The sequence below is a fragment of the Triplophysa rosa genome, linkage group LG14 (assembly GCF_024868665.1).
Source record: "Triplophysa rosa linkage group LG14, Trosa_1v2, whole genome shotgun sequence".
Lineage (NCBI taxonomy): Eukaryota > Metazoa > Chordata > Actinopteri > Cypriniformes > Nemacheilidae > Triplophysa > Triplophysa rosa.
In genome coordinates, this window is record NC_079903.1 from 21946770 (window position 1) to 21962525 (window position 15756).

General features: G+C 41.8%; 1 protein-coding gene across 4 annotated transcripts; it reads right to left on the reverse strand.

Moving 5' to 3' along the window:
- Positions 1 to 75: 75 nt before the first annotated feature.
- On the reverse strand, positions 76 to 15329 carry agfg1a (ArfGAP with FG repeats 1a). 4 transcript variants are annotated; one of them, XM_057350483.1, is made up of 14 exons: positions 14861 to 15329; positions 7709 to 7802; positions 6351 to 6466; positions 5928 to 6090; positions 5694 to 5847; positions 4946 to 5059; positions 3840 to 4034; positions 3587 to 3746; positions 3427 to 3506; positions 3233 to 3337; positions 2742 to 2786; positions 1348 to 1497; positions 1128 to 1213; positions 76 to 881 (listed from the first exon to the last, which is right to left on the reverse strand). In XM_057350483.1, the coding sequence occupies exons 1-14, from the start codon at positions 15025 to 15027 to the stop codon at positions 822 to 824; spliced, it is 1689 nt and encodes a 562-aa protein (XP_057206466.1). In that variant the 5' UTR covers positions 15028 to 15329; the 3' UTR covers positions 76 to 821. The 4 variants fall into 4 exon arrangements, with proteins under 4 accessions (XP_057206466.1, XP_057206468.1, XP_057206467.1 ...); XM_057350485.1 differs by lacking the exon at positions 4946 to 5059; XM_057350484.1 differs by lacking the exon at positions 2742 to 2786 and having other exon boundaries at positions 14861 to 15326.
- Between the last annotated feature and the right edge of the window lie 427 nt (positions 15330 to 15756).

The following is a 15756-nucleotide window of genomic DNA, read 5'->3' on the forward strand; positions in this document are numbered from 1 at the left end:
TAACAAGAGTGAGTGCAATCTCAAAGTGATTACTGTACGAACAGAAGAAAAACACAAAACCCATTTTTTTTAGGCAAAATTCATTTTAATATATATTGTATATATATATACATTTATTTATTTATATATATATATATACACACACACACACTTAACTTAGACTGTAACATAAGTGGTTTGACTCTCCTGTCCAGGTGAGAGTTCAGGAGGGGCTGACATCCAAAAAGAGTCTGGAAGTTTGAAAGTCCTCGAACGGAAAATGTTTATTCTTCGCCTCGATAAGAGCAAAAACCAAAGCGCAAAAAGGCATCACGTTGATGTCAAAAAAGATTCCACATTCTTATTTATCGTAAAACGTTATTCACAGCATGGCTGACGTCAGCGCCATATATGCAGCATGTGTTTGTGAGTGTGTGCGTACGTGTTAAAGATACAAATACTGATATGCACAAAGATTTAGAATTGAGGGATTTCTATGAAAGAATTATATACAAGATTGCAGCATCAATGTGAATGGGACATTTGCAATAACTTAGCTATCGGCCACTTCATGCAGGCCTGTTCACAGGAACACAGTGGAGCACAGCAAAAAAGCCCCTTCTCTCCACACGCACCTGAAACGTGTTTTGTGTTGGCGTAGAGTAGACGATGTCACAGATAATATATATGTATTTCTTTGCCGTTTTTCAGTCTATTGTTCTTAAAATTCAATAAAAAATTATTTAAGAAATGTCGTTTTTAAAGCTACTTGGGAAACAAAACAGTGCAAGAGGTGGGAACCAGTTGCGGGTCGCCCCCTACAGGAGTGGAGGACAACAGTGCTATAAGAAGGGGTTTGTGGAGGAACCTCCTGCCGGATATTGAGCTGCTGGTGCTCCTGCCTGAAAGAGAAATTTAAAATAGCCTATTAACAGGTAGTTAAAAATTGTGTTCTACGGTCATGGGTTTCATTCCAAGGGAACACAGAAACAGATGAGTCACCCAGTAAGTCACTTTGGATAAAAGTGTCTGCAAAATGCATAAATGTAAAACTACAAGAAATCGTTTATACTTAAAATCCACTGTAATGACCGATAAGTCACAGAAATCTTGCACATGCAATTCTGACAAAATCTAATACAACGCACCAGAAAAGGGTTATTAGTTAGTCCAGGCACTGTCATGTTCTGTCCAAATGGGGTGACCATATCCTGACCAAATGCAGTGAAACCTCCTAGAAAGAAATGCATAAATCCAAAGAAGTGACCAACCTTAACATAACCTTATACAAACAGAGCAAAATGAGCCAAAAGTGGCTCCTTTCAGTAAATCATTAATAAAACAGCATTTAAATGGCTCTCGTCATACCGTTGGGTTGCTGTGGAAACGCGTGTTGTTGGGTGAAGGGTTGTCCAGGGAAAGGCTGCTGGAAGTTTCCACTGAAGCTGGTGGGAACGTTGTAAGCAGCGGCGTTTCCAAATCCAGTCGGCATACTCATAGACGGAGGACCAAAGGAAGCTAGAACACACAGACAGCTGAAAGTTAACATCTCGCGCACAATCGCATGCTTAGAACGGTCCGTTCTGTTTCATTATAGCCTATCGCAATCCTAAAATAAGTTTAGCAAAGAATCAAGCCTTAAAGGAACAGTTCACCCAAAAATGAAAATTCTGTCTTCATTTATTCACCATCGAGTTGTTTCTGTATTCCTGTTACTGTAACCTTGAGTTGAATCTGTATAAATGTCTTTGTTCTGATGAACACAGAGAAAGATATTTGAAAGAATGCTTGAAACCAAACACTTCTTAGCCACCATTGACCACCATAGTAGGAACAAATGGTAGTCAAAAGTGCCCCAGATCTGTTCTTCAAAAAAAAAAACAGAACAAAGAAATTTATAAAGCAATTTTTCCTACTACAGTAGTCAATGGTGGAAAAGAACTGTTTGGTTACAAGCATTCTTCCAAATATCTTTCTCTGTGTTCATCAGAACAAAGTAATTTATACAGATTTGGAACAACTTGAGGGGGAGTAACTGATGACAGAATTTTCATTTTGGTGTGAACCGTTCCTTTAATAATTCTATGTAGGGTTATTCCGATTCCGATACTAGTATCGGATCAGTACTCTGTATCGGCTGATACCCTGAGCCCAGGTATCGGAATCGGGAAGGGAAAAGGGGTACCGGAACATCTCTAGTTTTATGCCAACTGTTTACTACAGTTCGCGCACGTCACAATTTACATCTTGTGTGAATCAGTTTTAAATCCACAGTATCTAGCCACCCGGATGAATTTTCAATAAACGTAGATCAATTTAAAGTACAGAAACCGAGCAAGCGAAAAGATGACAAAATGAACAGGGGGAAAATGGCAAACTACCATTATTCAACATCAGTGCCTTCAGACTTCAAACTTCTCAAAAAATATTTGCGAAAAGATGAAAACGTGATTCAATATTTGGTTGGTTTGTGTGAGAAAGGAGGGCCGATTCAAAGCTTCCCAAACATTTTATTCCGAGAGATTTTCTGTGATATCTTGAGACCACTGATGTGAACGTGCGAATGCGTGCAGCAATAAGACGCTTTCGCCTGTGGGGTCATCCATCTCAGATGACAGAGTACACAAGCACACCTTTCTATGAGGTAAAAGGTCATGAGCACAACCAAATGCATTGCGGGAAAGTTTGTATTAGCTTGCTAGGGTACCACCAAGGCTAAGGAAGAAAGAAATGAAGAGAGAGAAAGATAGAGGTGAACCTACCAAAGTGAGCCACAGGGAAAATATGGCCCTGCAGGGGTCCTATGTCTGTGCAGCATGACAAGAACACAACCAGACAAAATGAGTGAAAGCTCACTTGATTTTAGTTCTCGCACTCTTCAGATTGGCCCTTTCATGTATCACATCAGACAAAACTCTGCTCTTATCCACATTCGACTGAAGACGTTTCTCCTTCCCGTTTCGCTCACACATGCTCAACACGTACCCCCTGCAGGGATGTACAGACCCACAACTATCTAGAGCTCCTTTGCTCAGCTTTTGTATTTTTTGTGTGTGTGAGATATCAGGCTGTTAGCTCCTAGCATGGATACCGGGGGTATCTGACCCACTTAAAGCGCTTCACAAAGCCCTCTGGTGTGTTAAATAAATAATCAGACCCAAAACAAGAGCTGCCTTCTCTTTCGACGGCTGAATTGGAAAAACAATCCCTGTGAAGATGTGCATTGGTTTGATTTTGGAGGCCCCGCCCTCACCTGCTGCTGCCACGCCCACACCAGCTGCCCTCCCATTGGTCTGGAACGGGTTAGTGGGAGCGGCCTGAGAAGCCACGGGTGCGAAAAATGGATTTGTTGATGAACCTGTTAGATGCCAAACAGACGATTTCGATGATGTTGATGAGATGTGTGTGATAGAATCAGAAATCTTCTAGATATTTGAAAGATGTTACCTGCAAAACCCTGAGGCATGCTGGGAATACCCTGTTGTGCTTGAGAGGGAGGAACAGCTGTGGAGGATCCAAACATAGGCCTGTATAAAAGAAAAAAAGAGAGTTTAGAGGCCACGATACACGTTAAATCTCTTAAACTGACATGTATTTAAACTCTCACCCCTGTGATGTGGTGGAAGTGTTGTAGCCGCCGACGTTTGGCGCTGAGGTGCAGAAGACGGTGTCCAGTTGAGCTAGTGCAGCATAGCGATTGCTGCCCAAAAGAGCGGCTTGAGGAGGGGGAGGACCCACACCTGCAGACGCCGGGGCAGAACTTGTGCCTGTTAAGAAAAAACATGGAGTTTTTTGGATTCATCAATTTGCTTGAAATCGGAGCTTTATGCATGTAGGTGTAAGAGCGTGAGAAAATGTACCTTGCTCGGGTTTGGTGGTGCCGAACATGTTGTCGAGGTCGGCGAGGGCTGCGTATCGGTCCGGGGGGACACTGGACGCCTCCGCTCCCCCTGCGTTCTTCTGACTGCAGCTAAAGGATGCAAAATCTGCACTGCACGATTTGGGGAAGTTATCGAAGTTCGCGAAATTGGCATTAGCCATTCCTGACGCACTACCTGTGAAAGAGATTTCAAAAGAGAGCAGTTAGGAGTTAGCCCAAAAATACGAAGCCAAGAATGTCCCTCAAATAAGAAAAGATATCCCAGGAGAATTCGGGAAAGGAAATCGGTTTTCGGTATTGCTCTCAAAGGAGGCACAAACTTAGCCGAAACCGTGTAGAAAAGGAAAGTAATAGAGGGTTAGTGTGTGCGCGCAAACACACATCCACACACACACGCTGTGACTTACTGTGCGTGGCCAGCGGAGGCACCAATGTGGCGAACTCGCCCACACTGCGACTGTACGAGAGAGAGCCGCGCACTGATGCGAGAGATGTGAATAAAGGACAGCACACGAATGTCAGGAGAAGTAGAAAGAAAAAGGGTGAAAGTAAAAGAAATCATACAGATATAATGTTGAAAGAGATAAAGAAAGCTTCGCGAAGACATGTCTAAAGAAGCTGGTTTTATTACACAGAATGCAAAAAAAATGAGAAATTGTTGGAAAAAGAAGTAAACATACAGCAATAGAAGTGTAGAAACGAGACACACAAACTGATACTTACTTATAGAACATTTCTAACAAGCCTGAGAGGGAAGTCTGAGGTGCATGGATGTTCATATGCCTGTGTGTGTGTGTGCTTGCATACATGGGTTATGAGGACACAAATCTGTGTAATGACATGTGCATAACAACGTAAACATGGTTTACGGGGACACTTCCTGTGTCCTCGTAAACTAAAATGCTTAAAAAACATACTAAATGATAATTTTTTAAAAGAAAAAAAGACAAAGGTTTTATGTGATATTAGGGTTAGGGAATAGAATATACAGTTTGTTCGGTATAAAAATCATTACGTCTACGGAGAGTCCTTGTAAACCACATATGCAAGTATGTGTGTGTGTGTGTGTGTGTGTGTGTGTGATACCTGTCGGTGTGGGCTGAAATGAGGCCTGTGGAGCTGATGGAAATGCGGTTGGAGCAGCAGAATTTTTGAATGCATCAAAATTGGCAAAGTCTGCATTGGCGTTAGCATTCTGCGCTGTTGGGGTGCACCACAAACAAACAAACAAAAACATGGGATGAGAAATGTGAGTGGAAATGGAATGGAGCTATGGGATAAAAAGTATGAAGAAATGACTTTTGAAATAAAGTAGAATGACCAGAGGCTAAATGACACAAACCTACAAAAGCACGTTTAAATAAAACACTAGACGCAGTAAAGAAAAAGCGCAGGAAACTATCCAGAATGCTCCGAATAAAAACCTTAATGTCAGATCTTAATGGTGTATAAATACTTTTAGAGAGTGTGTGTTTAAACTGGCATTAAATTGGCATTAACTGACCATTACACTTAAGACACGCCATAAGTGGCTTTATACTTTTAAAGCCCTTTTTTTTTATTTGTTTTTGCCTTTAATTGTACAGCTATTGTTAGAGAGGACAGGAAGCAAAGTGGGAGAGAGAAGGGGGTGGGTTCGGGAAAGGACCACGAGATGGGAATCGAACCCGGGTCGCCCGATGCGCAACATGTCGGAGCACTGCCCACTAGGCTATCGGTTAAAGCCCTTTTTTGTAAATTCCTCTGGTTAATGAATAAATGTAAATGTTTTACAAATCCATAAAAGCTGTTAGCAGATTTTCTTGCTCGTACATGCGTGTATGTGGATTCTCACCCGGATGACTGTTGAAATGTGCAAAGTTGGCAAAGTGTGCGTTGCCTGCGGACTGTGAGGGCGCAAAAATGTCTCCGCCCAGTTCGCCGAGCAGATCGAACTTCCTGTCCTGAAACTGACTCTGGGTCAGCTGAGTGCGTGACACAACCGGAGACTACAAGCAAATAAAATGGCAAAGTCAATCTAAAAGTACGCAAAAACATCACACACGCAATCGGTTTTTAAGGTTGTTACCTGACTAGGTGTGTTTTTGTTGAGGTGTAAACTGGGTACAGATTCTCCTAGTAAAGTTTTGAGAGGTCGGACCTCTGGGGTACTACTGGTGCTGCTGTTAGATGAACCAGAGACAGACGCATGAACTGAAGACACTGTCTTAGCCTGATCTGGAGGAATATACCTGATAAAAAAAACACATTTATTAAGATGTTGTATGATGACTTCAGTGCACTGCCCTGCACTTTTAACACAGCCAAGCTGCAAATGCATTTGAGAATGCAAATTGAAAAACGACAATGACGAGAAGACATATCTCCCGATGCAAATTGAATCATAAAGATGTAATGACAACACTGTAAACGCCTCTGCAAATAAACTCTGCAGTTTACGACTGATCAAATCAAAGAAAATGTGACAAACCTAGTCTGGGTTCTTACTCACCATCGCTTCTTCTCATATTTGTCCTGAAGAAACTCTTTGACTCTCTGAGGTTCTCTAAAGTCTGGGATGGCCGAGTTTCTGTCGTCATAGAGACCGAGCCATATATGTTTGCATACCTGCATATACATGCAACCAAAACACAAACGCATAAAAACCATCAGCAGCCATTTACAGGCCAAATCTAAACATCCCACAAAGCTTGCGACTTTCTCTTGAAAACATATTAACTGTTTTATCGCACACTAAATTATTGTATTTACAATATGGGCGTTCACACCAAAGATAATCTTTTTAACCCAAACACACTCCTTCACTATCTACAGGGAAACAAAAACCTCAAGATGACATTTGAGAAAACATTAAAAGCTTTCATGATGTGCCAAACACACACGCTTGATTGATGAAAAAACAAGTGTGTCTGAACGTTTACCGCGGTAAAGCCCCTCGCGGTGGTTAAGACACTGCCTCCATTTAAACACAATCAATAAGACGCACACATACTTACAAAAAGAAAAAACGAAAGCTTATCACTTTATTCCAACCACGAGCTGTACAGCTAATCTTTGATGGTTTAAATGACCCTCAAACAATAAATGTAAACGCATTGTGCTGCGATAAAATAGCTGAGTCAAGACCGTTCTGACTGGATTTATTCATGAGATAAAAACAGACCCAAGTATCAACTGTTGGGAAAGGCATACTAATATTATGTATAATGCACTGTAAGTCGCTTTGGATGAAAGCGTCTGCCAAATGCAGAAATGTAAATTCACTAGAATGCGGTGTGATCAGGTTTGGAGAAGCCCATAAAACAACTTCATTAAGCGAACGTTTGTACACGCACAGAACTCATTCTGAAATCCAGCACGTCTCCGTGGGAGACTGTGGTGTGTCTGTGTCTCATTATACACCGGTTCAAATGAAACTTGCCGCTCATCCTCGTAAATCTGGCCTCACGAGACCTGCGAAAAATCCCAGGAATGTTACATTTGCCAGGGGTTCGAGCAGCGACTGATGGAGATAAAAGTGCTTTCTTCTTTATTGGTTAGAAGGGAACAAATTCACAGGGAACAAATCTAAGACGATCTGTTTTCACAAAAATGTGTACAATAAATAAAACGAAATAAATGAATACAAAAGAAAACAATTGAATGAATGACTTCGCTCATTTGTATCGCCATTGGTCATGTTATCAAAGTGACGAGAATTCCCCGAAATTTCTGTCATCTAATCATAAACATACGACTGCTATTCTGTAAATGATCAACTCTTTGGCATTCAGATATCAGTGCAAACAGGCGACGACACATTCGCCGTGTCAATAAAACATTGTGCCACTCTAACGCATCATCAATTACCTCATTTCCGTGCTTCTGAAGAAATTCTATTTCCTGTTGCGTAAAAGTCGTCATAGAGATGGACTTCACTCTGTGTGGAGGGTTCAGGCCTCGTCTAAAGGAGACAGAGAAAGATATGAAAAAATACTGCCAGAAAATAGGATTTCTTTTGTGGTTTTAAGAGATGAAAAACATGTTTCCCATCCATTTTACTTGTACTATTGCAACAAAATGTCTTAAGGTGAAAAACGAAAAATCGTCCAATGCATCCATTCAATTTAGACCAAATGAAACTGAATTAAGACTGAAAACTGTCATTACAAATAGGTACATGACATAGGTTTTGAAGCCACGTCTGATTATGTGTGTGTGAGCGTGCTTCCCACATCATGTACTTGAGTTGTTTCCACAATCTCAGTGATCTTTGATCACTTGATCTCTGAATGCCCAACAGCAATGAAAACACACGTGAAAGCTGCCCATTACAAAGCTCATTTCCTTCCTGTATTTACCCCGTTACCACGCTCAGATTTGCTCTCTAGGGAATCACGGGTGTGTACTGCAGGATGCGCTGCGTCTGATTTGCTTGCGCATCCATTTCTTTCCTTCCACTGAATGCCTCCGTTCCCTGTCATTTAATGATGTCACACGCTCTCTGGCAACACCTAACAGGAACAAGTTGACAAGATTTCGGAAAAGTTCATCGAAATACTCCGTCATCATGATGTTCCAACCCTATATGAATAGCCTTGACCCTCTTTTACCATACAATGAAAGTGAATGGGGACTGGATCCAGTCCCCATTTACTTGCATTATATGGGAAGAGCAAACAGGATATCCTTTAAACACGAAGTCTACCTTTTGTTTCACATGGAAAAAAAGATATAAGGGAAAACAGAGGCGAGTAAATAACTACATTTTTGAGCGCACTGTTCCTTTAAGAAACTTACTTTACCTCTGCCATACATGCACACTACTCTGACCGTTCATCTGACACCTGAGCCGCAACAGATGTTTAAAGCCCCGTTTACACAAGCACACCCCCATAAAATCCCCAATATGCTCAGCGTGCCACCTCTCCACTAATGACCGCTGCCTATGTGGGAATGTTAAGTGGTAAATTCCCTCTAAACAACCTTCCGCTGGGGACATTCCCGGCAACTTTCTCCATATTATACTTCCATTATGACTGCGCGTGTCCATGGAGACGTGAGCCATTGGGTGTGAAATTCTGAAGGGCATGAACAGAGAGGCCTTGGTAAGATTAGACCAGGTGCTAAATTATTCACACGGCCTGCTGCAGGCCATTGGCGCTGGACTGGGAGCGAGCGAGTCACAGGGGCCCTTATGAGCTGTTAGGCCTCGCCAGCCACAAGTAACTCGATGATCCTTCCGGTATAACCTTTGATATTCATGCAAACCTGCATTTATGTATTTTGCAGCTGCTTTCCTTACTCAAACACAAAACCATTTCGTTTTCATGAGAGATGTTCAACACGTCGTAAGCGAAACGTTGCTGCGAATCGATTTTGCACTGAACGAACCAAACGTTAACCAAAATAACAAAACGTCTGGCCTGCGTTCTATAAAAAGTTAGGTCGGTTAACCATCACACAGGAACTTCATTTCTTCACAGCTGTTAGTCTCACTTCAACAGACGAAACGCACATTTCTGGCCGAGACACAAAAAGGAGACCTCAGAAAAAACAGAGCAGCGATTTGAAAAAATAAAAAAGAGAATCATAATGATGTCTTCAAAGAGGGCGGAGCTCCCTCAGGCGTCTCATTGCAATATTCCAACATATATGACTGAGTCACATCCTCATAATTGGTCAGAAAATTACGAAACAGTCAGTGATGATTTAACTTTAAGGCTTTCAGGAATTTAAGGTAAAAATCTGCTGATGGTACGCACAATAACGCTAACACTTCCCTTAAAGAACTGTCCTTTACAAAAAAGTGCAGATATTCACCAGTGAACATTATGTGGTTTAGATTTTCACTGACTAGAAACAAAATATCCACATTTACACCCAAATTGGACCATGCTGCCAAACGAATGACCCTGACACACGCATACAACACGAACACGAGGAGAAACGGCCCTGATCCCACATGCACTGGGTTACTTTTATTTGTTCAGAGTGTTTTTTATTTGACTTAAGCACGGTCACCAAGTCAACCACTGCGGATGTTTTGTTTAAACGTTTGAGATGAAAGTTTGCTCACAGAGCTCGAGGCTAGCATTTAAGATTCTAGTAGCATGTGAGAAAGCAGTTTTTGCTGGCGGATAGAAGCTCTGGCATCAGCTTCAACAAACCGTCTCACGCCGCACGAGTCTGTAGATGCGGCATCTGGGTTCTTTTGTAATAGTGACAGAAGATGCGCTGGTAAGATTGTGTGATCAACTGCTCTAACAGGTGCGATGATGCTCTGAACAGGTGGATGAGGGGTCCGGGGAATCATTAAGAGGCGTGAATGGGTCGGAAACTGGGACAGTCTCTCCAATACAGAGCAGCAACCACAAAGAGGAAAAAGAGAGAGAGAGATTAATATTACATTTGTAGTGTAGTCTTTCAGTGTGTGTGTGTGTGTGTGTGTGTGTATTACTCAATACACTAGTTCCGTTTCTTTGGAAATCACTGCAAGCAAAACCTCTAAAACTTCCTCTAGTTGAACAGCATCAAAGCCGATGACTGGTTTGACAAACACGAAACATCTGACGTAACACGCGCCTGCAGGACAATTACATACTTCAACTTCAAAAATGTACGTGCTGTTATATACAGTATGTATAATACAGATAATAACTTATTAATTTCTGAATATATATTTATGAATGTCTGTCTAATTGAGAGATAAGGAACATGCGTGTGGGTAGGAGAGAGACTGTAAAAGTGAATCAGGCAGAAGGAGACGCCCTATTTTGGAATGTTTACCCTGTAAGTGACCCTGCCGTAAAACTCACAGGGAAGTGTTAGTAGATGGCTCGACTCCAGCCTCAATCCATCCTCAGGTATCAGTCCTCTCTCTCAGGTCAGAGTTCTGTCTCCTTCTCTGAGATTCTAATTCAAAGTGATTTTATTTGTAAAGCTGCAAAAACAGGTCACTTTTTGACAACTGCTCTGTCAGCCGAGAGGACAATGTGCACTTCCTGTCTTACCGTTTTCACTTCCTGTCGCACGTGCAGACCACATGCTACTGAAGCAGCAAATACCTAACATATGCTTCCTATTAAAAGCATACATGTAACAGTCACACCTAGTAGCTTGAACAAAAGCTTGACCAGAACGATTCCGAGACGTCATAAGGGTGTGGTTGAGGTTTATTAGATTTTATCAAATAAAATCACAGGTTATCATTCACAAAAATCAGAGCAAAGTGCAGCGTGCATCATGGTCACTGTATCAAACTGCAAAACAATCTCGAACCACAAACCACTGGAGCAAATGTAAGATACACACATTTGTACCAAACACATTGGCAAGCTTCCGGGTGCGAAGAATACGCCACTGTTTGATGACGTATTAGAGGAAAAAAGAGAGAGAGATTAATATTACATTTGTAGTGTAGTTTTTCAGTGTGTGTGTGTGTGTGTGTGTGTGTGTATTACTCAATACACTAGTTCCGTTTCTTTGGAAATCACTGCAAGCAAAACCTCTAAAACTTCCTCTAGTTGAACAGCATCAAAGCCGATGACTGGTTTGACAAACACAAAACATCTGACGTAACACGCGCCTGCAGAACAATTACATACTTCAACTTCAAAAATGTACATGTGCTGTTATAGATGTATAATACAGATACGTGTGAACAAACCTACAGTCAGACCTCCAAGTACGGCTGCTCGATTATGACAAAACTCACAATCACGATTATTTTGGCCAATACTGAGATCCCGATTATTTAACACGATTACTCATTAACTTGACAACATAGAAAAATAAAAAAAACTTGACTGTGAATTCAACTGTAAAGAAATAGCACAGCTGAGCCACTGTAAAGGAAAGGGGTGCGCTGTGGATTTGAAAAGAGAGGATCCTTGAAAAATGGAATGTGGCACAATAACCGTTTTCCAGCCAAAACTGACGATTACCATTCATTTTCGATTAATTGCACAGCCCTACCTCAAAGCACACACAGTGTTTGACTACCTGGTTGGAAAAAAGCCTAACAAGCTTTTAAGCTTATATCCGGATTCTAATGTGTTAAAACAGAACTCAGTGTGTCAGTATAAAGATAAGCAACATGGCAGTCTCAAACAGCAGTTCGTTTCTTCAGGATTGAAACTGGGAATCATTGGCATACTTCTGAATCCGGGCAAGGCCAGAGGATCATCTCCCCATGCAAATGCCCTAATTAAAAGAGAAGGAAAAAAGATTCTGCCTGGCAGCTAATGGCATGTACAATAATGGCTTATTTTAGAACACATGCACGGAAAACCACCAATTCGTCAGTGAAAGTGCATGAAGGTAAACGTTTGAAGAAAAGAGAACACGCGTTAATAAATGCATTTGCTCACATTTTTTCATTAAACGTCCCTTTTTGCATGTATGAAAAGTTTTTTTAAAGGGGTCATATGGCGCGAACACGTGCGTCTTTGGGGTGTTATAAGTCGCTCATGCATGTATTAGACGTGTAAAATTGCAGAAATGAAAGTGTGGGAACAAAAGAGTCATTCTATGTAAAAGTGAATGCTCACCCGGACCTGCCTGAAATGCCTCGTGTAGCCACACCCCCACAAATCTACATCAGTTGGTGGTATGATTTGACTAAGACCGCCCAAATGTAAACGCAAGTAAGGTGGGCGTACCTGTCAGTACAACTGAAGAGGAACCTGGTGTTCCAAATATGGTAAGAGGTGTTACATTTCCCTCACACGCTTGCAGTATTCCACCAATCACTACGCACTGGTTAACGATAATATTTGTTTTAGCCGTGTCATGTGACCCCTTTAAACACAGTTTTGCCATGTAACATCATTTTATACATCACAATGAGCTCAAGAGTAGCCAAAACGTTTCGGTGCGTAAGTGATGTTGATAATTTGTTAGGAGACTCGACTGCTGTGGCTGTCTGACATCTGGTGAGTACCAGGGGCAAGGAGCAGACGTCTCTAGTGACGACGTCATTTCAGAAGCACATATTTTAAAAAAAGAATCCAATTATTTCCTCTAATGGAGTTAACCAGTCTTACACAGACACACACACCACACACACAGCAGTAAAGTGACAATTACTGAGCACAAAAGGATGTGAACAAAGACGCACAGTCGCACACGCAAGTAATAGTTAAATTAATTGTATTACTACCCATGTGAAAGATCCAGCATAGAGTATAGAACACAGAGCAGCAGACACAAACACACATGCACAACTCTCGATGGATCTCAAGGATGAGCCCTGAGCTTGTTCAAATACACCTGACACCTTTAACCATCCCGACTCCAGAAGAGTTCGTGCCTACGGCAATAAACAACATCGTCATGTTTGCTCAATCATTCAGACACATTTTACGATCCTCTCCCATGGGTTTTATAGACACTATATGACGGCTTCTTTATAAAAAAAACTAGTTCACATTATTAGAAAGCCCATTTATCACAAGTTGTCCACTTTCTTTTAATCGAAAATGGTTTATGAAAACCCATGAGACATATAGTACCCGATCACCCTCCAGAAATGACTAGTTCAAACAACTCAATATAGTTTGAGCTCATGTCGACGAAATTATCATCTGAAATTAAAGATCCGAGGAGCATGTACTCATGCGTATTAGGCGTATGAATGAGCGAACCTTCATAAAATCTGAAAAGTTTCATTCAGGCAGTCCAATTTAAACCAAAGGTCATTAAGTCCAAAGGAAAAATGGTCAGTTCATCACATTCCAAAGCAAGGATAACATTAGGTTTGTCTTGCATAACGAGAATCAACCCCTTCATTCAACATGATATTTAATCATTTTAAGCATTTTCAGACAAACTAATATCCAAATAAATACTGTAGAATCTGCTAATGCATGCTTTAACCCAACATCAGACCAACTTTCTAAAGTTTAACAAACGGGTTCATGGAACAATGGCTGCCAGCTCTTAAAGACCCAAATGTCTTTAAACCACACCAATAAAAGAAGTCATTATTTACGAAGTGAAATAATTCCTCAGCAAATCTTTCAGCGTCTACATCTTTCAAGTCTACATCACTGGATGACTCTTGCGATCTTAATTAAAATGGCATTATTTTGGGAAGCATTTTCAACTCCAATCCACAATCCCCTGCACTACAGATGCCTGTTACACAACAGAAAACAGGACATCGAGGAAAAGCCATATAGTTTTTCCTTAATGACGCCGCCCTAAAGAATAACAATCATTTAAATGCACAATCCCTTATTGTCTATTATTCCTGGGGCAATTTTACATAGTGTACTGTAATGTAAATGTTTAACTTGTAGTACATTAAGGGACAGATAAATGATTACTATCAGAATAGTGCTGCATGAGTGCACACCCAGATCAGCATGGTGTAGCCTACTATACCCCCCCACCCTCTGCCACATGTCACCACGTCTATCCAGCTCTTCCACATGCTGTGGAAGTTTATCTGATCCAGAAAGGACTCCCATTACTACTAGATAAGGCCAGCAGCTGGCAATGCGGACTGAGTATAAAAAGAGGGGTGATGTGCAAACAGGTAGCCGTTTAAGTTTGCTGGACCGACAGCCACATTTGCAGTTCGTGCGAATTGCCCCAACCACCCATCCTAGATATACTTTATGTCCCCCAAAATCCCATTTAAACAACTATCAAGCCTGGTAAAGTGGCAGACATCCAGCCCAACCCCCAAGAGCACCAAATCGCCTCTGCACCCACCCAAAACCAGCAGACACAATCTTATATGTTTATGAACCTGATCTTCTAACTGACATGTCCAAATATTAAGCAATATCTGATAGGTTGCGTCTCAAATCCCACCGAGCTGCCCACCCAGACAGCATTTTTGTGGTATCGTCGGAATCGAACATTTCAATCGAACATTTTATGACATCATAAACGCGTCAAACGTTAAATTCGAAAGCGATCACGTTGCCTGAGTAACGTTAGGCATCTCACAAGATTTCGAGACACTACCAGTGCGCGAAATAAAGAGGATAGAAAGACAGGGTGGCTCACAGGATGCCTGAGCAGGTCGTGCACACGAACGAGCCCACGGTCATGTTGGCGTAGGTCGGGCCGCGCTGATCGCAGTCGAAACACTTTCTGTTGGGCGCCAAACTCGTCATTTCCCGCAGCATCTTCAGGTGCTTTTCCTCCTGTTTTCGCTTCGCACTCGCTGCCATGGCCGGAGCCGTGAATACAACGTTGATCAATAAAATGTGTTTAATAATAAAACAAATCCAATTAACTTTAGGGTCCCACGAAAATGAATCGACAGAGGGGTTCCGGTTAAAATGTGGCGTTGAAGCACCGAAAGACCGGGAAGGCAGGACGGACCCGAGTTCTTTAGACAGGCATCACGCTCAACACGTACAACGGGCGAAAGCGCCGTAGTGAAGAGAGGAGGGTCCTGGCGGCGCTCAGGCAGGCACTTTAACGACCAGCCGTCCCACTCTGCTTTCACACCCAGTGAATAACCCAGTCAGCCGTCCCACTCTACATTGGCTTCTGCAGGCATGCAGTTGAATACAACCGTCAGTAGGGGGAGAGGCGAATAGTAAGTATTCAAGGGACGAGAACCAATAGGGCTTAGTGCTAAAACTGCTCGTATAACGTAATGTTGTGCGTAATACCTTATGGAAATATAAAACATCTATATTCTTACTATAGTTTTTTAATATGCGTGCTTAGAAGTGAAACGAAATACGCATACTTTGTATAACAGCGTCGAGACTTAAATGTTTTAGAGCGAAAACTCTGGAAAGAGAAACTGGCAACCAATCAATGTGTCCACTTGGAATCACGTGGGCACATAAGATCCGCCCAGAATGCTTTCTCGAGCGCTCTTTCCCGCTTTCATTAGAGTGCTGTTAATCTGCAGCGCCCTCTGGAGGAATACACACATCAACCTG

Bases quoted from the DNA above. Each gene is read 5' to 3' on its own strand.
- agfg1a (XM_057350483.1), bottom strand. From the start codon at position 15,027: ATGGCAGCGAGTGCGAAGCGAAAACAGGAGGAAAAGCACCTGAAGATG. The intron at 3,338-3,426 runs GTAACATCTTTC...GGCATCTAACAG, and splicing joins CATGCCTCAGGGTTTTGCAG to GTTCATCAACAAATCCATTT. The intron at 2,787-3,232 runs GTGAGGGCGGGG...CATGCTGCACAG, and splicing joins TGTGGGCGTGGCAGCAGCAG to ACATAGGACCCCTGCAGGGC.